Source organism: Lissotriton vulgaris, chromosome 8, assembly GCF_964263255.1.
Source record: "Lissotriton vulgaris chromosome 8, aLisVul1.2, whole genome shotgun sequence".
In the NCBI taxonomy this organism is placed as follows: Eukaryota; Metazoa; Chordata; class Amphibia; order Caudata; family Salamandridae; genus Lissotriton; species Lissotriton vulgaris.
In genome coordinates this window covers 839,625,727-839,651,171 of record NC_141696.1, presented here as the reverse complement: position 1 = coordinate 839,651,171, position 25,445 = coordinate 839,625,727, and the positions used below count along the sequence as shown (strand labels likewise).

General features: G+C 44.6%; 1 protein-coding gene across 2 annotated transcripts in view; it reads left to right on the top strand.

Annotated features, from left to right (window-relative positions):
* Window positions 1-25,445, top strand: part of ARHGEF7 (Rho guanine nucleotide exchange factor 7) — a 1,058,374-nt gene that overhangs the window by 775,879 nt on the left and 257,050 nt on the right. For both annotated transcript variants that reach the window (XM_086934741.1, XM_086934740.1), the window contains exon 18: window positions 21,569-21,658. In XM_086934741.1, the coding sequence (XP_086790867.1) occupies window positions 21,569-21,658 (90 nt within the window). The remainder of the gene's footprint in view (window positions 1-21,568; window positions 21,659-25,445) is intronic.

Here is a 25,445-nt window from a genome sequence, read left to right as displayed (position 1 = left end):
TTAATATTTTCAATTTCAATCAACAGCTTAGCGCGATCAATGTCTGCGTATGTAATCAAGATCTGGACTTGACGGCGAGAGGCATCTAAATTGCATTCCGCCCATTCCTTCATTAGATCTGGGTTAGGGTCATCATATGTGGGGGCCTTTAAAATACGTAATCCACGAGGGATACGGTTCACTTCCACATACCTTTGTAGTGACTTGGATTCCCACCATTTTGACTGCTCACTGCGGGATTTTCTCTCCAATGTTTTGACCAAGTCTCGTAAAACAATGTTGCCGCTGCTGCTGGCTGAAGTGTCCGGCATCTCCCTGTTGTTGGTTGGGAGAGGAGAACTGTCGGAAAACATCGGTAATGCCAATGCCTCCCGGTCTCGTACACTGTCAGCTGACATGCTTGCTAATTTCCTGATTGATGTGTCGGCGTCCTAAGAATACCAAGTTCAATCGTTGGCTTCCCGTGACGTCCAAGCACTTACCTCCTTTCCCACACGTCGACCGCGTTCAAACAATTAGTTATCGGTGTGTCGAGTCAATTGAACCGGTTTTCCTTCAATTCGGTATGCCAAGCCGCAGACTCGTTCTCTTCCGATTGCAGTTAGTAGATTTTCGGCGGTAAATGGGGGTCCAGCAACCTTACTCCCTCCGGAGTATAAGCAAAATCCAGGAAACAAGTCCAGGAGCGTTTCCGATTAGGTGCTGACCAAAGGTAAGGAGGGTCTCGTGTGTCAACCTGCTCGGAAGCTTGCCCGTCAATATATCCAAAGATCAGTGTTTCGATTCCGTAGGCTAGGGGTCCCCCTCTCACCACAGATCACGCAGACACGGAGCAATTTTCTTATTTATTCAGTATATATATATATATATATATATATATATATATATATATATATATATATATATATATCTCGAAGCTCCAAAGATCCTGAGAATGCCCAGCCGGGTCACAGGAAAGAAAAAGCACTCGCAAGCACGGCACAGCTCGTTTCACAGGGCAAGTTTATTAAAGACTGACGCGTTTCGGGAGAGCCCTCCCTTTCTCAATGGTTTCATCTTACAAGACGGGCGCAGCGCCATTATGAATGTTTACAAACTCATATGAAAACAAACAAAGGACTGATACTTTTTCGCAGCAAGGGGCCCCAACTTAGAATGTGCTGATTTGACATGTATTATACTGTTTTGCTTATCAGAAAACCACAAACAAAATAATGCCGTGTATCGGCTATCCTATTGTCATAAAGAAAAACCCCAATACTATTCATATATAGTATATCACAAGGCTAAGACAATAACAAGGTGTTGGAAACTGACCAACCTACGACATGAACACCATGTTTGCAATGTGAACAGGTCGGATAAATCTTGCCGTGGATCGGCAATTGCAGCCCCTGAGTGGACTGCAAAACATACAATGTGGTTAACTATTTAAGCACATCCTCCAGTATAATCTCAGTGGTGATGAAAGCATCCATCACACAACAGAAACAAAGAACAAAAAACACTCAGAACAATTCCAGTAAATCTTAGCACAAATAAACAGAATGTCAAGTCGATGTTGGAAATTCAGTACTTAACTTGACGGAAAGTCATTGCACAAAACTGCACATGTTTTCAACCCAAGTGAGAGGCCAGTTCCTCTCCCATATTTAAGCCTCCAGGTGCTTTCGTCTCAAGGTCGATGATATACCGAGACTCAAGTCTCCTGAGTGCAAGTAATCTATTACCTCCTCTAGGATTTTCCTCGACTCGGTCCAGGCAAAAATACCTGAGAAGGTTTCTATCACTATATATAAAAATAAATATATATATATATATATATATATATATATATATATATATATATATATATATATATATATATATATATAAAAATAAATATACCAGTGAAATCTCACAAGCTCATAAATTGTGGTAGTCACCATTGCTTTTTAGGTAGTTTTTCACCATGCTGGTTTATTCCTGGCAATGGCTTAAGTGACTGTGTCCCTACTGTGGCATTTGTAAAGATACATCCCCAATTGATGGAGTAGAAGAAAGGGATTCTCCGAAGTGAAAAAAGAATTCCCTGCAAAAGCACAAAAGAAGTTTAAATATGGAAAAGCACATGTGTTTTTCATTGCACTTGCAGAATTATCTGGAATTTTGTTTTTAGAAATAATTTTAAGTTAATTACTCAGAGAATCTACATCTGTCATTGGTTTCCTTGACTTCAACTGGACTTCTATGTAACTTCCAAACAATTCTTCTGGGGTAATTTGCGACTCAAGACATGCGTAAACCATGTATTTCTGTGGTGTTTTTCTAGGCTTCAGCCATTTGTGTAAGTGCTTCATCTGAAATAAACACGTTAGTTATAGATTCCTTACCCTAGAATTACCCCCAGGCGTCAGACTGGATCCGGAAAGTTTTTTCGTCAGCAGTACCTCTGCGTGTCGGAAGGTGGCGTTGGTCTGCTCTGCATCCATCGTCGGCGTTATGGTCGCCGGGATGACGTCGCAGCAGCTACTTACACGCCGCCCTCGTGCACGACGTCAGTTCTTCCTTTTTCTGTGCCAGCCAGCTCAAATCCGGGAAGAGCGGTACCTCAGTCATTTTTTTATTTAGTTTTTCTCGACTTTTGTTGACTTCTTGTTTCGAGTCTCCGACTCCAAACGGGTGCATGAGGGATGCCCAGCTTCAAGGCCTGTGGTTCTTGTACCAGACTGATGTCTGTGATGGATCCGCACCGCATGTGCCTCTTTTGCATGGAGCGTGACCACAACCCCAAGTCATGCTCCCTGCCATTCGAGGTCCCGGTCGAGAGGGAGTCGAGGGACGGTCGTGGAGCCACCACCATTCTGGTTCGAAATCATCCAAGTCTTCGCACCCGGGGTCGAGTAAGTCGAAGCATAAGAAGAAGTCGAAGAAGCATCGTCGCTCTTAGACTTCTCGCCAGTCGGCCGATCCGACGAGGCACGCGTTGGTGCCAGGGGTCGACTCCGCACTTCCCTCCCTTTCCGGGACCCGGAACAACCCCTGCAGAGCTTCGTATGTTCTACAAGATGATGCTTGCCATCTTTGGCGGACCGACCCCGGCTGCGCGCCTTCGGGTCCCGCGGACTCTGTTAAGGGGCCTAGGTCGTTGCTGCCGGAGGCTCCGACCCCAGTGCCGCAGCCTCCCCTTGGATCCAGGCCTGGATCTGGATCGGCACCGGTTGACCTCATTACATCTCCACCGCCACGGCACCACTACCGCGTTCAGCGCCGGTGGGCTCCCCAGCCGGTGTCCACCCTGGCCTCCTTCCTGACATGGACCAGGAGCCGGACCAGCATCGGGTGGAGTTTTTGTTCCCCTGTTCACTCCTGGGGTCCCTTTTCAACAACAGTGGCACCCAGAGGATGATGAGGAGGACTGGTAGGGGCCAGGTGACCCTTTAATTGGCCAGTTAGATACTGAGCAGGACTGGAGAGAGGGACTGGGGGATGCCAGTGGTCTTGACACCTTTCCTGACCTTGGCATGTTGTCTCCTCTTACCGTGGCTATGGAGTAGGGAGCGTCATATGCAGTGGTGTTGTGTAGGGTGGCCGAGGCTCTCAACCTCGAGCTTCCTACGGTGGCGGTCAGGACCAATCTCCTGACAGAGGTGCTTCAACCGGCTGCGAGCGCTGCCGAGCCCCTGCTGCCGTTTAATGAGGCCCTTACAGACTTCCTTTTGGGAATGTGGTCCAGGCTCAACACTGGAGCTCCCATGGACAGGATGATTGCCCTACGCCACCCCCCGGCTCCAGGCGACCCCACTTTCCTCTCCCAACACCCCACCACTGAGAGCTTGGTTATTCAAGCTTCCACCTCCAAAAGCGTCTTCTCTAACGATCCACCGGAAAGGGAATCCAAAAAGCTGGACCACCTTGGCAAGAAATGTTTCTCTTCCACCAGCTTAGGACTGCGGTACGTAAACACCGCATGTCTCTTGGGGCGTTATTCGTGCTCAGTGTGGGATATGATGGTGCAAGTGCTGCCTCAGTGTCCGGAGAAAGCCCGGGCAGTGCTCTCTCAGGCTGTTGCCGCTGGGACAGATGCAGCAAAGTTTACAATCCGTTTGAGCTGGACACCGCTGACTGACTGGGCAGGACCATTTCAATGTCGGTAGTGCTTCGTCGCTAAGCCTAGATGCGGTCCATTGGCTTTTTAGGGGATGTCCAGAACACCTTATGAACATGCGTTTTGATGGCCTTTGCCTTTTTGGCGACAAAGCAGACAACGCCCTAGAGCGCTTCAAGGACAAAAAGTTTTTCTGTTTCGTGGTCTTTTTTGCTAAGCGCCGAGACACTCCTGGGAGTAGCGGTGCGCTTTATAATTACCAAATTACCATAACATATGGAAAGGGTGCCCGGCTTCGTCCCACCCAGGGCCACATGCCGCAGCAAGTTACCCAACCTTCACGAGGCCAGGGATGTGGAAACAACCGGGGTGGTTCCGGTTGCCAGCGAGCGGGCCAGTCCACCAACCCCCCCTCTGCAGCAGCCCCCAAAGGGGCTACTCCCTCCCCTCTAGCCATGCCACTGAGATACCACTGCATGTCGGAGGTTCATCTGGCCCTTCTCCAGCGGGAAATTACGGCTCTCTTGCCCCTAGGAGCCATCAAGCGCGTTCCTGTCCTATAAATAGGTTGTGGTTGTTACTCCCACTACTTTCTGGTCCCCAAGAAGGACAAGGGCATGTGTCCTATCTTGGATCTCAGGGACATCAGTCGCTTCCTCTGGAAGGAGAAATTCAAGATGTTGACGCTTGCTCAGGTCTTGTCTGAGCTCGACCCGCAAGACTGGATGGTAGTGTTGGACTTGCAGGGTGCTTTTTTTCATATCCCCGTCCTGCCGGCCCACCGGCCTTACCTACAGCTCATGGTAGGCCTCGAGCACTTTCAGTTTACCGTGCTCCCTTTTGGCTTTATCAGCACCCCTCGGTTGTTCACGAAAGTGATGGCAGAAGTCGCAGCTCATCTACGCAGATCAGGGGTTTCAGTCTTCTCCTATCTCGACGACTGTCTGCTGAAGGCCGGCTCGTCCCAGGCAGTCGTCTCCCACCTCCAGACTACGGCCGGCCTCCTGCATTTGCTGGGGTTCTCCATTAATGTACCGAAGTCGCACCTTATTCCGCTCTCAGAAGCTCCTTTACATCAGAGCAGTTCTGGACACAATTCGGTTTCGGGGCTATCCTCCCGAACAACGAGTCCGGAATATTTGGGCTATGATTCCGATCTTTCAGCCTTTATCGCGGGTTTCGGTCAGAATGACTCTGAGGCTTCTGGGCCTTATGGCCTCTTGCATCCTGCTGGTCGATCGTGCCAGGTGGCATATGCAGGCTCTGCAGTGAGACCTGAAGTTCCAGTGGGCGCAGCACCAGAGGAATCTGCCCGATTGCGTCCAGATCTCGGAGGGCACTGCCTAACAACTGCAGTGGTGGCTTACGAACCAGGATTGGATCAATGGCAGATCCTTCTCCCTTCCCCAACCAGTTCAAACTCCTGGGATGGGGCGGCCACATGGGAGAGGCGGAGATCAGAGGCCTCTGGTCTCCGGCGTAGTCCGGCATCACATCAACCTTCTGGAGCACCGGGCGATTAGTCTTGCACTGAAGGCATTCCCTCCTTCTGTTCGGGGAAGAATAGTGCAGGTGTTCACGGACAACAACACCACCATGTGGTATTGCAATAAACAGGGCGGGGTGGGGTCGTGGACCCTATGTCAGGAGGCCCTCCGCCTCCGGACATGGCTGGAACATCAGGGCATTTCCTTGACGGTTCAACACCTGGCCGGTTCTCTGATCGCCAGGGCCAACGAACTCAGCCGTAGGTGCATGATGGATCATGAATGGCATCTTCACACGGAGGGGAGAGCCTTGTTAGATATATGTCAGCAATTCTGCGCATTGGAATTTCCAAGGCGGCACTCGCTCGGCGGCGCTTTTCGTAGCAAGTGGAGTTGCGGTCTGTTGTACGCCTTTCCACCTATTCCACTTCTGTCCAGAGTCAGGCACAACCTCGCCCAAGTCATTCTTGTGACTCCGGATTGGGCACAAAGAGTCTGGTATCCCAAGCTGCTCAACATGGCCATAGATCCTTCGATCACACTGCCTCTTCGGTAGGATCTTCTGTCGCAGCGGCAGGGGACGGTTCTCCACCCGAACCTGTCCAGTCTCCACCTCCTTGCGTGGAGATTGAGTGGCGGCAGTTGTCGTCTTTTGACCTGCCTCCTGAAGTCTGTGAAGTAATCTAGTCAGCCAGGTGTCCCTCCGCTAAGATGTTATACTCCTGTAGGTGGAACAAATTTGTGGCATGGTGCACAGCAAGGGCTGTGGGTACCCTTTCTGCCTTTCTTTCTGAAGTACTCTTGTTTCTTCTCTCTTTAGCCCTACAGGGCTCTGCTCTGGGCACTATCCAGGGCTATCTTTCAGCCATCTTTCAGCCATCTCAGCCTTCCTTTGATTCCCAGATCGGCCTTCTCTTTTCAAGTACCTGGTAGTTAAACATTTCCTAAAAGGCTTAATAACATACTTTTCCTCCAATCCCCTTCGTTATGCCTCAGTGGGACTTGAAACTTGTGCTAACCTATCTCATGTGCACTCCCTTTGAACCACTGCATAACTGTCCTTTACGCCTTCTGACTCTTAAAACTGCTTTCCTGGTAGCCATCACCTCTTCTAGAAGAGTGAGTGAGCTCCAGGCTCTTTCTTCAAAACCTGCTTTCTTATCTGTTCATCCGGACATGGTTGTTCTCCTTACCTGTCCATCCTTTCTTCCTAAGGTGGTCACTGCAATTCACATCGGGCAGACCATTATTTTGCTCACCTTCTTTCCACGTCCGCATCCTTTAAAGGAAGAAGAGAGGCTCCACTGTCTGGACCCAAAACGTGCGCTCTTCTTCTATCTGGATGGCACAAAACAGTTCCAGGTGGATGATCAACTTTTTGTTGGTTACATGGGTGTAAAGAAGGGCTGGGCCGTACACAAACGCACCATTTCTCGGTGGGTCGTGTTTTGTATTAAGGCTTGTTACTTACTCTCTGGCTAAATAGGAGCCTCCAGTCGGGCTAGGTGCTCACTGCACTAGGGCAACGACAGCCACTACTGCCTTGGGAAGGGGAGTGCCTGAATGACCTTTGTCAGGAAGCCATGTGGGCATCCCTGCACACGTTCACCAAACTCTACTGCCTGGACAGCCAAGTCCGGAGAGACTGCTTCTTTGGCTATTCTGTTCTCCAGGACTTTCTGGTGTGATCTTGGTTTGCAGTCCCATCACCAGGGTTGGTATTGCTGGGGTATCTATTCTAAGGTAAGCAATCTATAACTAACGTGTTTCTTTCGGATGCACAAGTTACTTACGTTCGATAACAATATATCTGTAAGAAACATTTGTTATAGATTCCTTATCGCCCCACCCATCCTCCCTGTTATGCAAACTGATTTCTAGGGTTAAGGACATCCTGTCAGGGCCCTAGTTTTGTGCACCAATGGTCAGTGTCTTGCCAGGCTCTGCGTTTCTGGCACGGAAAGTCGTGTACAGAACTGACGTCACCGCGCGAGGGCGGCGTCTGAGTAGCTGCTGCGACGTCATCCTGGCGATCACGACGACAGACGCAGAGCCTTCCGACGTGCAGAGGTACTGCTGGCGAAAAAACTTTACGGATCCAGTCTGATGCCAGGGGGTAATTCTTATCTCAACATGTTTTATTAATTTTATACAAGAACACATTAGCAATTCTTTTACAGGATTAGCATAGGTTATTCCAATTGATTTTTAGACAATAGATCTATCGTTACCAAAGGTAAGTAACTTGTGCATCTCTTCCCTCAATTTCCCTTTTTATACTTGTTCTGAACCACTTGTAGATGCTTAGAGCTGGAGATGATCAGCTGCTTTTAGTAAGCGGGGTTGTATTTATTGCCTGTGATTGTTTCCCCTGTTTTGCTTGCACATTCAATTGTTGGTACCTTCCTCCAGGCTACTATATCTGACTCAGGTCACTATTGCTGCCCTTTCCCAATTAATCTTAATTCCACTCAGATTAGAACTGCTTTGCCAGAATACTAGATGATTGATTGGAGTTCAGCATTATTAAAAATAGCTGTTGAAAAGCATATCCTTTACATGCTCATGTAATATAATAATGGAAAGTAAGCAGCGTTTTAAAATTCAATATTCAGAAGGCCATGAAACTAGGAAACACACGCATGTAAATTTGTTCTGTGTAATATGCTTTGAAGGTGCAATGTGAAAACATGTTCTGCAAAGTTACCCACCCAAATGTAGAGACTGCCACAATATTAACAATATAATATATCTGTACCAAAATGTGATCTGTATTAAATTCCTTAATCCAGCTTTACTCCATTCCTGTTGTAGGACTTATTTAACTAGCTGTTCTAAATTTAATCCTAGAACATTTGGAGTGAGTGCTTTAAAGCAGTTGCAGGTCTAAGAACCTTTTCTACAGTATTGGATCTTTCATAGATTCACATGCTTGAATCATTCCCCGTCTGTAGGAGTGTAGGATCCTTCTTGCATGGTTACCCCCACTTTTTGCCTTGTATCAGTGTGTTTTGGACTAGTCTGACAGGGTTCCTGCTAATCAGGACCCCAGTCTCTGTGCTTTCTCCCTAAATTGGACTATGGTAAGTACTTTGGTGCCTTCAAATTGGCTTCTAGTGTACCTTTCTAAATCCCTAGAATATGGTACTAAAGTACCCAGGGCATAGTACACCAGGGTCTCCCATGTGCTGCAGCATGTGTTGTGCCACCCATGAGACACCATTCGAACTGTGACTACAGGCCTGCCATTGCAGCCTGTGTAAGTTGGTGCTAGCACCACTTACAACACATATATGTTTTCTTATATCTGAGGTCACTGCATTTAAAACCTAAAAGTCATACCTAAGGTAGGCCTTTCAATCCTGAAGGCAGAGTGCTAGGCTAAGAAAAAACAGGGAAGATACCCAAAATTCAAATCAGGGACAGGGTAGGTACATTCGAAAAAACACAAACGGATCCCTATTCAGAATTGATTTTGTACCGATGGTACTACGCAGTGCTGAGGAATCAGAAATGCATCAAATGTTTATGCAATACTAATAAGTCAGTGCAACATAAAAATACGCAAAACCAAATTTTTTTTTAATTGAAACATACACAATTTATTTGCAAGTATATATCCAATCAAGGTTAAAAACATTTCATAATAAAAATCACAAAAAACAGAGTTGTCAACGCTGCGTTTCGGTGTGTGGAACATTGTACACCTTCTTCAGGACAGTTATCTAAACAACAGAGACATTATATTATTATCCAAAAACATATGTTGCTGACTTCATATACACAGTTACAAAAATAACTACAGATTTTTTGCTAGGTTATACTTGTGAGGGTGCCCTGCACGAGCTGGACACCCACTACAAACCCCAGAGCTGAGTCTCCAGGCTTTGTAAGTGCGGTCAGCCATTTTTATATAGATAGTGACCATGCGTCATTACGCGATGGCTAACTATCTATTGGCTGTGCCAACCTGGGTATGTTTGGTATCAAACATGTTGGAATCATACCCCAACACCGTTACCGGTGGTCGAGGTATGATTCCATGCACTAAGGGGCTCCTCTAGGAAGTCCCCAGTACTCCTGGTGACAGCCTTCCAGGGTCTGCCAGCAAGCTGGTGCTTCTGCCAACCCCATACATGATCCTGCCCTCCTGCTGCAGGGCTGAGCTCAAGCAGGGGAAGGTAGAAGAATAGGCTTCCTGCTACAGGGAGGTGTGACCACCTCCCAGACAGGGCTTACTGAATTAGGCTGGGGTAGGGGCGCTTGCCAGCCACGGACTGCATTGAAGGGCACATTTGGTGCCCTCCTTGAAAACTCCAGTTTGAGTCAGTTCAGGGAGCCATTGGATCCTGCTCTGGTGCAAAACTGGACAAAAGACATTGGAGTATCTTCCCCTCTGTCCGACCCCTCCTCTGGGAAGGAACCCTGAATCGTTCCAACCCTTTCCCTAGGGTACTTAAGGGCATACCCATGATTGGCTCTTCAGATTAGTTGTAGGACAATATTCAAACCCAAAGCCACTTCATCTACGACTTTCTGGTCACCTTGGACTTCGTTGGACTTAGCCTGGAACCGATACTCCATCAAAGAAGACTCTTGCTGCTCCAAGTCTTGTTGTTCAGCAAGTCTTCATCGTTTGTGCATGTGCTTCATTTAGGTTTCTCTCCAGGCCTGTGTGTGTCAAGACACTCGAAGGCCTCTCCCTTGGAGCGAAGGAGTCACTCCCCTGCATCTGCAGGCACCGCAAGGAAACTGACCGTTCTTCTGCTCCTGATGTCCTACGGACTCCGATAGGCCCAGCAGCACAGGTGGTAGTTCTGCATCTTCCTCGAGGCCTGACCTGTCCTGTCCTGTCAGCAAGTTTGAGGCCAGTATCCCTCGTCTGAACCAACAGAAAAGAATCCCAGTGCACCGCGTTGACTTGCCGCTGCCTAGGCTTGTTGACTCTGAAATACAGAGATCTTCGGGCCACAAGAAGCTCCAGCCTCCAGCATCTCTTTGTGCCAAGATATTCGTCTTCACCACATCTTCTGCACTTTGGGCCTGCATCTTTGATGAGCTGCTTGAGGTCCTCTTGCGACTCCTGTGCCTTCGGCTTGTGTGTCCTCTTGAGGTCTTCTTTGGCTTTAGTGGGCTCACTTGCTTGCGCAGGGCCTGCTCTGACCCTCTTGCACTTGGTGAGTTCCTTGGACCTTGCTGGTCCCACCGGTGCACCTTCTTCGTTTACCACATATGTTGCTGCTGCCAAGACTTGTTGGTGCTCCCGCCAGACACCGACCCCCTGGTTCTTGACTTCCGACGTGGGACATCTTTTAAATGGCTCCAGGTGGTCCACTTCATGACCGTCATCACTCCTGCATCTTCTTTCATCGGTGGTCATTGTTTTTCCATACCGCCTGTCAACTCCGAGTGGCATAGACTATGTACTCTCTGCTTGCAGGTACTCCAATTCAAGAATCCATCCTTGGATTCCACCGGACTCTTTCACCTTCTTCGCCTGGGGTATCTTTTCTGAAGTCCTCCATTGTGGTAGACTGTTTTTCTGACTTCACTTCACACCTATGCATCCGAGTTCCCTGGTGTAGGTGTCCTGGTGTCTGGGGTATCCACAGGTAGGGTGACTCTCCAACCTTCTGTCTTCCATGCGGTTTCTTCGGGTTTCACTGGGAAGGGGCCGTCTTGAGAACTGCAACTGCGACTTTCCCATTGACTTGCATTGAGTACGCGGCTGTGTTTCCACTCTGCACAGAGCCTCCATGGGGTTCCTGGGTACTTACCTCAGGTGTTTTTGTGTCACCAGCTCTTCTGAGTCTTCTGGTCCCGGCCTCGACTTAGTTCGCAGTTTGCATTCCACTTCTTTAGTATATGGTTTGGTCTCCGCTGTGTAATTGTGCTTATTTACCTGTTTACAGTTGAAGTATTGTTTGTATTGTGTTTCTATCTCTAGGTAGAAGATATATTAGTGTGTTAGTGAGTGTGTATAATAATTATTCTTATTTTTATAACTACGCTGTGTGTTTTTTTTTTGTTAAACCTACATTATATGATTAGTTCTGGTAAAACCAGCTGCTTAACACTCCTTCTTAACTAATCCTGAAAGCTGCGCTCCACAGCTACCACTTGGAGAGCGTTCTGTGGTTGTCTAAGACCATTAACCTCCCCAAAAGGGTTATCTGGATTATTGCAGAGTGCTTCGTTTAAATAAGTGTGCACCATATACTAAACCAGCCTCCTGCACAGTCGAAGTGGGTGTCCCACGGTACCATAATAAAGCAGGATGTTTCACTACTATAGGCTATAATGCCAATAAAAAAGTCAGTTTAATAGCCTATCTATGTCCCTTTTAACCCTTTCCATGCTCATGACGAGCTCAGCTCGTCATGATGCACGGTTGAGCTGTGCTGATGACGAGCTGAGCTCGTCATGAATAATGGACTTGACGATGAGTCAGCATAGGAGGGGAAAACACCTAGCAACCAAGGTGTTAAAAAAGGACCAAACTTGAGCTATAACCATTCGGGCAACAGCACCCTCAGATTTTCTACCGTACATCATGTGAAGGGAGTCTCCCTAAGCTCTGCTCAGTATCTTCAGCTATTACTTCTTTTTGGATCATCCAGAATATTTCATGTTTAATTTCTATGTCCCCAAAGTGGACACAAAGCCTGAACGACATTGGTTCAGACGCCAGAAAGGACTTTTGTCCCTGTGTTCATCCCTTCATTTTGGGCCAGGAGTGGGGGAAGAGGAATGAGAGGAGCAGCTGGACCCTTTAACCGACCAGCTTGAAGTACTGGACTGACGGAGAGACCTGGGTGAGGCCAGTGGTCTGGATATTTCCCCTGACACTGGATTGCTTTCTCCCCCTACTTTGGCTATGGAAGAGGGGGCTTTCTATGTTGTGGTGGTAAAGGGAGCGGAGGTCTTTGGCCTCGAGCTCCCTTCGGTGGCAGTCAGGATTAACCTAATAACAGAGGTGCTTCAGCCTGCAGGTTCCAATTCTGTACCCTTCTTGTCATTTAATGAAGCCCTCACTGTTGTCCTTCTGGGCACCTGGTCCAAGCCCAGCACAGGGGCTCCTGTGGACAGGACAATTGCCAGCCGCTACTGCCCCGCTTCGTGTGACCCAGTGTTCCTGACTCAACATCCTTCCCCTGAGAACTTGGTTGTCCAAGCCTTGCCTTCGATAGGCGAATTCCCTCCTGCTCCCCTAGATAGGGAATCTTAAGAAGCTGGACCATCTTGGAAAGAGTATTATTTTCTTCCTCCAGCTTGACGTTGCGGTCGGTGAATATTGCTTGCCTCGGGCTACGACCAGAACATTGGCCTCACAACTACCACGCGTCCACCTCAGTGACTACTGAAGGGGCGCCCAGCCACGTCCTGCCCAGACCAGCCACCCTGTCATGCAAGCTGTCCAGCCTCTGCTGTATTGGAAACGTTTCTGCCTATGGCACCAGAAATAAAACCTACATCTTCTACTAGCATAATCTGGCAAATATTTCCATGGCTGCGGACGTGGGACCCAGCGTCCTTGTGGGTCAGGGAGCCAGGGGGCGGGCCTGCCTGAGAACGGATTGGTCATCACCTCCTTCTCTGGCAGTCCATCACTTTGAACAAGTGGGTTCTGCAGATAGTCCGAAGGGGTTACTCCCTCTCCTTCAGGATTACCTAACCATCCATGCCACACTCATACGAATGCAGGTCAGAGGATCATTTGGTGCTTCTCTGCGTGGAAGTTACGGCTCTCTTGGCCAAGGTGGCTTAAAGAGGGTCCTGTGCCAGAAGTAAGACTTGGTTGTTACTCCTGCTACTTTCTGGTACCCAAAAAAGACAAAGACCAGCTTCCTATCCTAGAGTTCTGGGCCCTCAACTACCTCGTCTGTAAGGAGAGGGTCAAAATGCTCACCTTGGTACATGTCCCTTCTGCCCTCGACTTAGTAGACTAGATGGTAGCGTTGGACCTCCAGGACGTTTATTTCCATATCCCTGGCCTGCCTGCCCACAGACATTACTTATGGTTCATGGTGGGATGCGATCACTTGGTTTACTGTGCTTCCTTTAGCCTTACCAGTTCCCGTTGGGTTTTCACAAAGGTGATGGTAGTCGCAGCTCATCTGCTCATATCAGGGGTACCAGTCTTCTCCTATCTTGACGACTGTCTGTGTAAGGCGGGCTCTCCCCAGGCTGTCGTCTCCCACCTCCAGACTATGTTGGATCTCCTACACTCATTGGGGTTCACTATCAACATGCCAAAGCCACACCTGACTGCCTCTCTGAGTCCAGAACATTCCGGCTATGATACCGATGTTTCAGCTTCTATCCAGGATTTCGGTGTGAATGACTCTGAGGCTGCTGGGCCACATGGCCTTATGCACAGTGCTGGTAGATCATGTCAGACAGCATATGTTGGCTCTGCAGTGGGACCTGAAGTTCCAGTGGGCGCAGCATCACAGGAACCTTTCCAACTACGTCCAGAACTCGGAGGGAAATGCGAAACCGCTGCAGTGGTGGCTAACCAACCAAGATTGGGTCGGGCTCGATCCCTCTCCCTTCCCCAACCAGATCTAATGGTGGTGACAGATGCTTCACTCCTGGAATGGGGCTGCCACCTTGGAGAGGGGAAGATCAGAGGCGTCTGGTCCCCGGCGGAGTCTAGTCTCTACATCAACCTCCTTGAGCTCTGGGCAATCAGACTGGCACTGAAAGCATTCCTTCCCTCTCTGAAAGGGGAAATGGTGCAGGGGTTCACAGACAACACAACCACCATGTGGTACTACAACAAACAGGGTGGGGTGGGCTCGTTGACTCTGTCAGGGGGCTCTCCTCTTCTAAACATGGATGGACCATCTGGGCATAACACTGGTAGTTCAACATTTGGCAGGTTCTCTGAACGTCCGAAAGGACGAACCCCACAGTCGGTGCCTGGTCAATCATGAATGGCGTCTCCATCCGGAGGTGGTGCAAGGTGTCTTGCAGCGGTGGGGAGAGCCTTGGTTAGATCTCTTCGCCTCTGAAGAGAACACGCAATGTCAGCAGTATTGCGCGTTGGAGTTTCCCAGGCGGTGCTCGCTCAACTACGCTTTTTATCATGAGTGGAACTTTGGCCTCCTCTATGCCTTTCCGCCTATACGACTTCAGCCCAGAGTGCTCATGAAGATCAAGCATGACCGGGCTCAAGTCATTCTTGTGGCTCCAGATTGGGCACGAAGAGTCTGGAATTCCGACCTTCTGAGCATGGCCATCGATCCTTTGATGAGATTGCCCCTTCGGGAGGATCTTCTGTCGCAGCAGCAGGGGAGAGTTGTTCACCCAAACATTTCCAGTCTCCACCTCCTTGCGTGGAGATTGAGCTGCGGCAGATAATGGCTTTCGACCTTCCACCTGAAGTCTTTGATGTCATCTTGGCAGCCAAGCCTCCCTCCACTTAATCGATATACCCTTGCAGATGGAAAAATGTGTGGCTTGGTGAACAGCAAAGGCTGTTGCTCCCCTTTCTGCCCCTCTTTCAGAGGTTCTCTTGTGTATTCTTTCTTTGGTCCAGCAGGGCTCTGCGTTGGGCACCCTTAAATGTTATCTTGCAGCTATCTCTGCCTTTGAGACTTCCAGATCAGACTTCCTTGTTCAAATCCCCCATTGTTAGTAGGTTCTTTTAGGGCCGTACTCGTTTCCTCGGTCTCCTTTCATAATGCTCCAATGGGATTTAAATTTAGTTTTAACCTTTCTTATCCATGCTCCCTCTCAGGCTACTGACGCTTAAAGCTGCTTTCCTCATTGCCATCACCCATGCTCACAGAGTTAGCAAGCTTCAGGCTATATCTTCCTAGCCAATTTGGCAAAAAACAAGGGGCCCCCTGTGAAAAGGTATATACCCTAAAAAGGAAAATTACTTTTTGGAAAAAGTGTATGCACCGGGCTTAGTGCTGTGTTTATAGTTGTGCAGCAGCTGTAACATAGATAACTCTAGAATCATAAATCTTATACTTCAAATTTTTAAAAAATATATCATTTTTGTATTTTCATTTCATTTTTTTGATCATTGTCGATATCAGAATATAAAAAACACATACATACATAAATTCAATGATTATTTGTTATAAAAAAGTACATATCAAGTTTCTCCTATACATAAATTACCACAAGAATATATATATGAGGTATGGTCTGCCCACAAGGCACCAATGGCTCAAAGTTCAAACAAGTGGGTAATCACAGATGTTCATAATCTACATGTCATTTTGAATATCAGTATCATTTTGTGAATACCACACATACTCAACAAACACTGGTAACAGATAGTTATTGACACCAACGCGTTTCGGGTATTAGCCTTCCTCCGAGTGTTCGCACCAGTGGTAAACTAGAAATAGAGAAAAATGTCATGTTTCTACATCACAGCTGCTAATGCACTAAACTAGTTTTGTATAATACTGATAAACCCCTTCCCCTCAATATATACAAGGATACTTGAATTCAAGATTGCAGTTCCACCATTGCTCCCATTCTCACCCATATATACACACTTCAGTTACAAGCTCACACTTATAACTCTGGTAGAGCTATAAGATTTATTCTATCTCCACTTATTTGATCGATTTAATAATTACTTTAAGGTGAAAGAGCTGTTTTTTATCATCGCCCCTCTGTTTGTATATAGGGCAAACAAACCTATTCATGGTCTACTAATAAAGATCTCACCATCCAGATCACTCTAGTTCTTTTCAAGGAAGTGGATACTGGCGGGCATCTCAACCTATCTTGTGTCAAAACATTGAAACATACACTAGGTTACACATTCCTCTTACCAGAACAGTACGATAAATCCTTTCCTTTTTATTCTTTATGGGTCTGTTACCCAGATGGACAAACCTAGCGATTTATTCGGAGCAGTTGGTATCCAAGGAGTATAGTGATTCTTTCAACTCTATCAAAAAATTGAATCAATAATAATGTACTTATTCCTTATCATTTTAGGGACCAAATTAATCAAAAGCCTGTCTTGAAGAACTCACCTAAACAAAGGCAAAGATGTCTAATCTCCAAGAGCTGATTTCTGAGAATATGATTGTGTTATCAACAGCTACTTGACACGAATTTATGTCCCATGTAGCTGTAACAACAATTGCATTACTAATATTAATACCAGCAATTTGCATGAGTATACTAACTGATTCTAATTGAGAACTGAATTGATGTATACTCACCCAGTTTTCTACGAAGAGCCAGCTACTGACGTCTAAACCCCTAGGACTAAATCCTGATTCTGCCGTGTTAAGAAGCTTGATTGCTGTATCCAATGTCTCACGTAACTAAAAAAGTGATATATTTACTGTGTTATCTATGGTTTTAATGCCCTTCCAAGTTCAAATTCAAATGAACCATCTATAGCTGTGTCATGATTCTGCTTACCTTATTCCTATTACTCAGTCCATTTTTTTGCTTGGATTTAGACACTCCATGGTAGGTGAATATTTTGACTTCAATGATCAATTGCAGTACTGCTCTACTTTGTGTGGTTGAAAATACAACGGACATAGGCCTAATGGAAAAACGGAGAGGGGAATTTGTAACACATATTATCTTACTATCTTGTTTTCAAAGCTTATTAGCATTGTTGCTGTTTTTTTATATAGCGGGCCACATGTATGTGGCGACAACATTTTTTAAAAGGAACTAATCCTACGTATGAGACCAGTATAGTCATGATACATGGCCTACTTCAATAGGAGAGTACATATCGGCGTGTCCTTTATTTTATAAATCAGACCAACATGAACGATATAGGTGAACTCTTAAGCTGGTATAAGTATACTTAACCGTATATATCCTATTTCTCCTTGTTTTAAAAATCTCATTTTTCATTAGCTGTATGACCGTTTTATGTCCTATAACGATACTCATCTGTGGTTGCAAAGTCTTCAATGCAACTAATGCTACAATTGAGATATGATGTATAGCCTGCCTCGTGGAAGGAATGCTTATCGGCGTCTACCTTATATTGTAGCTCTCAACCATGTATGATCTTACTTAGAGATGCAAATCAACGTTCTCATTATTTAATAAATCTCACCGACATAAATTATGTGGGCTGGCTGTTATACATATATAAACTTATGTGAACGAATTTGGAGTGATGTTGTCCTGCTTTAAAACAAAACAGTCCCTTCTTAATTCAGCTATTGAATGTATGGATGAAGTAGGTGGCTCACCTCACATAGAAATCAATTGCAGCGTTAACAAATTTATTCTGGCTGCTAATGCTAGACACAAAACCCATATTTAAAATGCGTGTCCTAACATCACCTGACATGCCAATCAATCTCTTATTTGATTTAATTCCATTGACAAGAGCGTTTCTAACTACCAGGCATCTGACCGCCTATCTCTCTATTTTGGCTTGATATCGCACAGACCTCCAGCCGCATTTCGGGGTTAAAGGCTTGGTCTGAAAACAAGTCGCCTTAAATGCGTCTCAAAACACGCAATAACGCTACGTGATGACGTCATGAGCGCGAAGCCTCATTGAGTTCTACTATACTACAGCGACCGCCATCTTAAGATGTCCTTTTGTACTAGTATTATATATCTTACTGATGACTCCCAACGTTACCTAATCTCATATATGTGGGCTGATTTAATATATTTAGAGTTATGAATGAACGAAATATATGTTCCACTTATAATAGTGTCAACTCTTTTAAGATAGAGATTTTGTAACACTTGTTGATATTCTGTAAGAGTTTTACGTTTGACAGTGTTATATGAGACAAACGATTGCATTTATCAACACTAATAGAGCCGCCATCCAAAAACGAACTTGTTTGAACTAAAACCAATTGATCATTGTTAGTAGGTTAGTATACATATTTGAATATGAGGACACTCAACTTAATTCTGAGAGTCATACCTGCTAATAAAAGCCTCAAGCCTCCTTAACTGTATGTCTATCCGGAAAAGTGGTGCTTCGAACGAAAGCCTTGTTCCTCCCTAAAGTGGTCACACCCTTTCAATTGGGACAATCCATCACTCTGCCCACCTTTTACCCTCCACGGAAAGAAGAGATTCCATTGCCTGGGCATAAAACAAGTGTTGTCCTTCTATCTTGATCGTACCAAAGACTTCCGGGTGGATGATCAACTCTTCGTTGGCTATGTGGGAACCAAAAAAGGTCTGGCTGTGTAAAAGCAGACCATCTCTCGATGGGTTGTCCTCTGCATTAAAATATGCTATGCATTGAAGAAGAAGGAACCTCCTGTGGGGTTGTGTGCTCACTCTACTAGAGCAAAAACAGCAACCACTGTATTTGCTTATGGAGCCCCACTCCTTTATCTGTCAGGGGGCAACGTGGGCATCCCTGCACACATTTACCAGACATTATTGTCTGGACACCCAAGTTCTCCAGGATGGGAACTTTGCCCGTTCAATCCTCCAGGACTTCCTTGTGTGATCTTGGTTCGCAGACCCTCCTCCTGAGATGGAATTGCTGGGGTGTCTGTTCTAGGGTAAGGAAGCTTCAACTAATAGTCTGTATCAGATGAACAATTTTCTTACCTTTGGTAACAATGTATCTGGTAAAGACATATATTAGTTGTAGATTCCTTACCTCTCCACCCATCCTCCCAGCTCTGGGAACTGATTTCTAGGGATAGGACCTCCACTACTGGGCCATAGTTTGGACGCACAAGTGGTCAGTATCTTTTATGGCTCTGCCCTTCTGGCGTGGAAAGTCGTGTTAAGAACTGACGTCAGCCCACATGTACCAGATCTATTTAGGTCCAGCAACGTCATCCCGGTGCCAAAGACGGACTTGAAGCCGATCGACGTCACCTACCGACACACAGAGGTACTGCTGTTGAAAAATCTCCACATCGAGCCGGACGCCTGGGGGAAATTCTAATCTAAGGTAAGGAATCTACAACTAATATGTGTCTCTACCACATACATTTCTACCGAAAGTAAGTAACTTGTTCTTCTCAACTCAAGAACCTTCTTGCGCCTTGCAGGCAATTTAGTACTTCTCAGAACTAATCCTAAGATTTATTCCCAAGGTTCCTTCGAATTTTGCCTCAATGAACCTATAATATTTTGGACTTTCTTCTCAAATCCAACATCACCCACCGAGAAGTCTATTCATATGCCAGGTATCAAATTATATCTAAAATTCTACTTGCATCGCGCTAAACAACTCATGAGAACTGACCAACTGATGGACACACTCCTAAGGGTATTCCAGTCACAATTGCAAATATCGCTCCATGAGTTTCAGCTGCAATCCAGTTCTGCGACTAGAAGGTTGGCATCCCCCTCACAGCGAAAACCAGGGTGCACTCAATTAGGGCAGTTTTCATCTCAACTACTTTGTTTGCGGAAGTGCTCCTGGAGTAGATATTTTGTGATGCGACTTGGAAGAGTGTTCATATAATTCATGCAGCATTATTACCTGGAATCGGCATGGCGCAGTGATGCAGTAGTTGGGCAGGTTTTTCCACACCACTTATTTCAATAAGGGGAGCCTCATTTAGTCCCATGTGTTTGCTTATATATAGTCATGCCAATTTTAATATAATATATACCGTATTTTCCGGCGTATAAGACGACTTTTTAACCCCTTAAAATGTTTTCAAAAGTCAGGGGTCGTCTTATACGCCGGACACCAAATTTTTATGAGTGGAAGCAACGCTCCACCGACTTTGAATTTGCACCCACGAACCCTCCAATATGACCTCTGGGCTCTTACTCGCGCGTTCACACTCCCTGTGCCGTAGCAGGACTTTACCCGAAGGTGTCTGCCCGCTTCACAATAGGACCGGTAATGATACATGAAGAACAAATAATAAATACACGTTTACCGGTACATTAATCAAAAATTGCACATGATTCGAAAATAGTGCACAGTTACTTACAGTCCCGTAGTGCTGTAGTGCCGATGGGAGAGGGTCTCACGGGGCATTTCGGTATTTTCTAACTGCGTGTTCAGCCTAGAGACACAGCGGTATATGCGCTGATCTGGCGCCATAATCCTCACGTTCATCGGAAGGAGAGGAGCGTCACTACCGTACGTCATCTCCTCAGTTCATGGGCATTGAAAGGGGACTGCAGAAGGTTCCAGCCAGCAATATAGTACCGGAACATAATGTTTGGAAGTGTTGGAAGTGGGGGTAGTCTTATACGGCGAGTATAGGACGAAACGTACATTTCATCAAGAAAAGTAGGGGGTCGTCTTATACGCCGGGTCGTCTTATACGCCGGAAAATACGGTATATATATTAAATTGCATGTGAATGTTATGTATATATTTTCTACCCACAATCCGCGCTAAGGTTGTAAGATATAAAAGTACAGTAACTGCTTGCTATTCTGATTCAATCATGTGAATCTATGTAAGATCCCAATACCGGAGAAGAATATAAGTTACTTACCTGTAACTGCAGTTCTCCAGTATTGTTATTTTTAGCAGATTCACATGCGACTCACCGTCTTCCCCGTAAATTATAACTCTGAATTATTTATTCCCACTTGTGTTGAACATCTGAGGGACTCAGCCTCTGTTTGAATTGTTCCAGTGGGTGCTGTCTGTTGCCCGATTTGTTATAGTTCAAGGTTGATCCTTTTTTTAAAAGGACATAAGCTATTAAACTGACTTTTTCCGTTGCAACTCTAGCCTATTATAGTGATACATACTGATTTATTATGGTACCGTGGGACTCACACTTCGGGAATGATTCAAGAATTTGAATGTATGAAAGATACCAATACTGGAGAACTGCAGTTACAGGTAAGTAACTTATTTTCTTATGCAGCTGTGTATATATATATATATAAGTGAATCAGCTGTGTGTGTGTGCGTGTGTGTGTGTGTGTGTGTGTATATGTATATATATATATATATTCAGAAAATTCACTTGTCTTTATTTTACAATTAGACAAATTTGTTGTAAGTAATATTTATTTCTGTCTAAGCCAGGCTAACATTACCTGTCTTTTCTAAATGAAGGCACAGCTGCATTAGAAGAAGATGCTCAGATTCTTAAAGTAATTGAAGCTTACTGCACAAGTGCCAAAACACGGCAAACCCTCAATTCGAGTAAGTGGACATTTTTGTTTTGGTGATACTTCTTTGTCACTTTCATAGGGAAGTCTTCTGATTATGGGACTAGTGGTTTAAGCATGCAGGATTAATGCATATTTACTGCAGATAAAATGTGAACATGCAAGTTGAAGAAATTTGAGGTCCCCTAATAATATTTACCTCCGGTGTTTTCAGCTGAAGACTCAGCTCTGTGAAAAAGGAGTTTAGCCACTTCTTAAAACATGAATATTTCAAAGGGGTTTGATAAAAATATGCAATGTTATTGTCTGAGATGAGTTACAAAAGTTAAAAAATGTATTAATATAATCAACTTTGGTTTCATGAGTACAGTGAGCGAACACAGTGACCAAAAGTTAAATGTGTCACGAGTGAGACAAATTGGTGATACGGTCAAAGAGTACAACATAGAACACTTCATGGTGCATGATTGCACGGTAATGAACCTGATAATTCACGCATGTTGAAGGTACACAAGTATAAAGGGGTCACTCGACATGTTTAGTTGCAGGAGGAATTTTTTCAAGGCTGTAATATTGTGTCCAAGGTAAAGATGATGTAAACTCAATGTGATGTAACAACAGTAGAAATTAAGCGTCATCAAAATGTGGGAATCATGTCTGGGGTTGGTGTATCTCAAAAGCAAGTACTGGAAATATGTTGAGAACAAGTAAGGAATTAAGTTGAACATTTCTGGAACAAAAAAAATCAATATGAGTGCTCTCTAAAACAGTGAGTCCAAAATATACAATAGTCTTCTGTTCTGAATCGACCATCTGTCCCATTCCAAAGAATCCTTAGCATTGTAATGTGAGAATGGCTATCAGACAGTTTAATTATTTTTTTACTGTAATTTCTTCAAAACACTTCCTGGTTAAAAATACAGCCCAAAAAGGGCCTACTTGAAACGGACACTCTGCGCTTCTTTTATTTTAATGAATATCCCATTGTCCATGAAAATAAACTGCTGAGATTCTGAACGCAGGTAAAACAAAATGTACGTTTGGGAAAACAGTTTTGTTTTCCAAAGTGAGATTATGAAGCTTGTTAGTCCCACATCATTTCCAAATCAGTAATTTTACTTTAAAGTAGCCTTCTGACATCCATTTTTAAGGCTAGTATTTGCACTATCATCTGCTGAAATCCTTCAAAGTATCCTTTCTTCTGCACTAAAAATGTTGTTCTGTCAATGCAAAACATGTTCAACTCTTAATTTCCAGACATGACTAGTGGCTGATACCTTCCTGTCTCACATATCTTTGATTGCTCCATGTAGACGCTTTTGAAATCTTTTTTGAAACTCAGAATTCAGCGACCTCTTTAACATCTACAAGCAGGCTTCACAATGGATAAAATGATTATTTGTAATCTCCCTTCATTAACATTAATATTCCTTTATCTTTTACTCCATTTGAAAAAAGAAATGTTCCTAAATTTTCTGGAAGAGGTCTACTTGCCTCTAAACTAGGAGCATAGTTCTAATTATGTGTCTCTATTTTCTGTAGACCAATGCACAGCATTAGTAATGTTTGGAAAATTGTAAAGGGCTCCAATCTGATTTTAGATTAATAATGATAATAAAATTTATAAAGCGCATGGTTACGCCATCTCGACGTGTCCCCGCGCTAAGTGAGAGGGAGGTGACAGAATACTGATAACAGAAGACCACCTTGCATTAAATAGTGAACAGGTGGGTTTTCAGCATCTTTCTAAAAAATTTACATATTCATCCTACATTTTTATGGTGGTTCATTTATCATTTTTAGTGAGCGAATGTCTCATTTAATAAATAACGATCCCCTTTTCCATTCATCATCTAAAGAGGTCCTTTACACGCACAAAATACCCTGTCCAATGTCAGTGTCACTTTTTGTGGGTTATGTTTTTTATTTTTTTACCAAGTAGATAGGATCTGAGGCTCCACTCCACTGCATCCTCGATTATCCCCTGCATCCTCGATTATCTTTAGACATGCATGTTTTTGGCGTGATGCCCTTTATATTTGTTTTGTTTGAATATTGTTTCCCAAGCCTTCTCTCTGAGGCAGAACTTTAATTCTTATACGCGAGTCATCCTATTACAAATAAATGTTACTTACCAAACAACCATATTGATTTTGAGTAAACAGCCGTCATACTATAGCTTTGAAGATTGCTTTAGATACAAGCCGATCTTTCTACTGGTAAATGATAGTATTTGGATCATCTTCTCAATGCGCAGCATAAACAAAAAGAACCATTTAACATAATACATTTTCTTCTTTGTTTATTTGAAAAAAATCCTTCGTATTTGTAAATCTGTTCAAACTAGTAAGACTGTGGCTTCTGAGGTGGCAATTGTTTTCACAGCAGAATTCAATAATGTATGCCCATGCCCAAGCTTTAACAGAAGAGATGGTTCTTGCCTGCAATGCAGACAGTATTTCATTAAAATTGTAATAACTATACATCTGGTACTCCTAAAGACCCCTTCCCCTTCAAAGTTCTCAAATTAAATTTCCTATGAATCACAAAGTGTTGTTGGACATTCTATTATTGTCCCTGAAATATAATGTCCCTTAGAACAAAAGCCTGCCTTAGACCTAGCACTAAATCTGCATTGGTCGCTGTCTTGAATGATCTACAGCTAATTTACCAGCTAAAATCATTCCTGCACCTTAATTCTGTTAGACTTGTCGGAAACCCTTAATACTGTTGACCGTAGCCTTCTTTTAACAATCTTACCTGACTCATTTCATTTCTCCACAATAGATGTCAAATCGTCATTGGCAACAACATTTTTCCTGAATCATTGTCTCTACCAGAGTCCCACTTGGATTGTTGCTTTGCCCCTGCTAATGTAACATCTACATCAAGTCTCAATCTAAATTAATTCGAGGTTTTGGGTGTAAAGTATATGGTTGTATGGGATTTCATACAGAACTGTATCATGGAATACCATTACTGAGAAACCATTTTACCTAAGCTGTTTAATTCAACTTTCAGAATGAATGGAATTTACCATTTCATAGAAATACATTCATATAGTGTATTTTTGTTCAACATTGGCTTAAACTTGCTGCTTTAAGGTGTCCATAGAAGTGTTTGCAGGTCTTACTTTCAGAAGCAGTTTTGTCAGTTATTTATTTCAGTGCTTTACTTCAGGGTACATTGTAGGAGAGTGCCTCTTTTTGACATGGGCACCCCCACTTTTTGTCTGCTTTTTGATGCAATTTTGACTGAAGTGCACTGGGTTCCTTCTAACCAGGTACCCAGTGCCAGTGCTCTTTTCCCTTAAATGAGGAATATGTTCAATTGTTCCTCATTTGGCAAGAACTTTAGCACCTCTAAGTCCCTAGTAAATGTTACCCCTAGTACCTAGTCCCTGGGTACTAAAGAGGGTCCTTAAGGGCTGCAGCATGCATTGTGCTACCCTAAGGAACTCCCCACCAAACTAGTGCAGACTGCTATTGCCGGCTGCGTGAAATGGTGCAGACAAATGTGACAACACATGGCCCACACCCTGTGTGTCATGCCCCCAGACACTGCATGAAATATATTTGTTACCCCTACAGCAGTCCTTGCAACCCTAAGGGGGGATGCATTCTATTACATGTGAGGACTTATTTGCATGAGCAGATATGCCCCTGTGCTGTCTAGTGCTATTGCCAGATAGTACAAATGAACAGGGAAGCAATCTTAAGTTCATGTACTGGACTCCGGTCATTATGAGTTCCTCAGCTACATGATGACATCACTGAAAACTGTGGTGTTTTAAATTAAACATCTTGTCTTAATAAATCCCT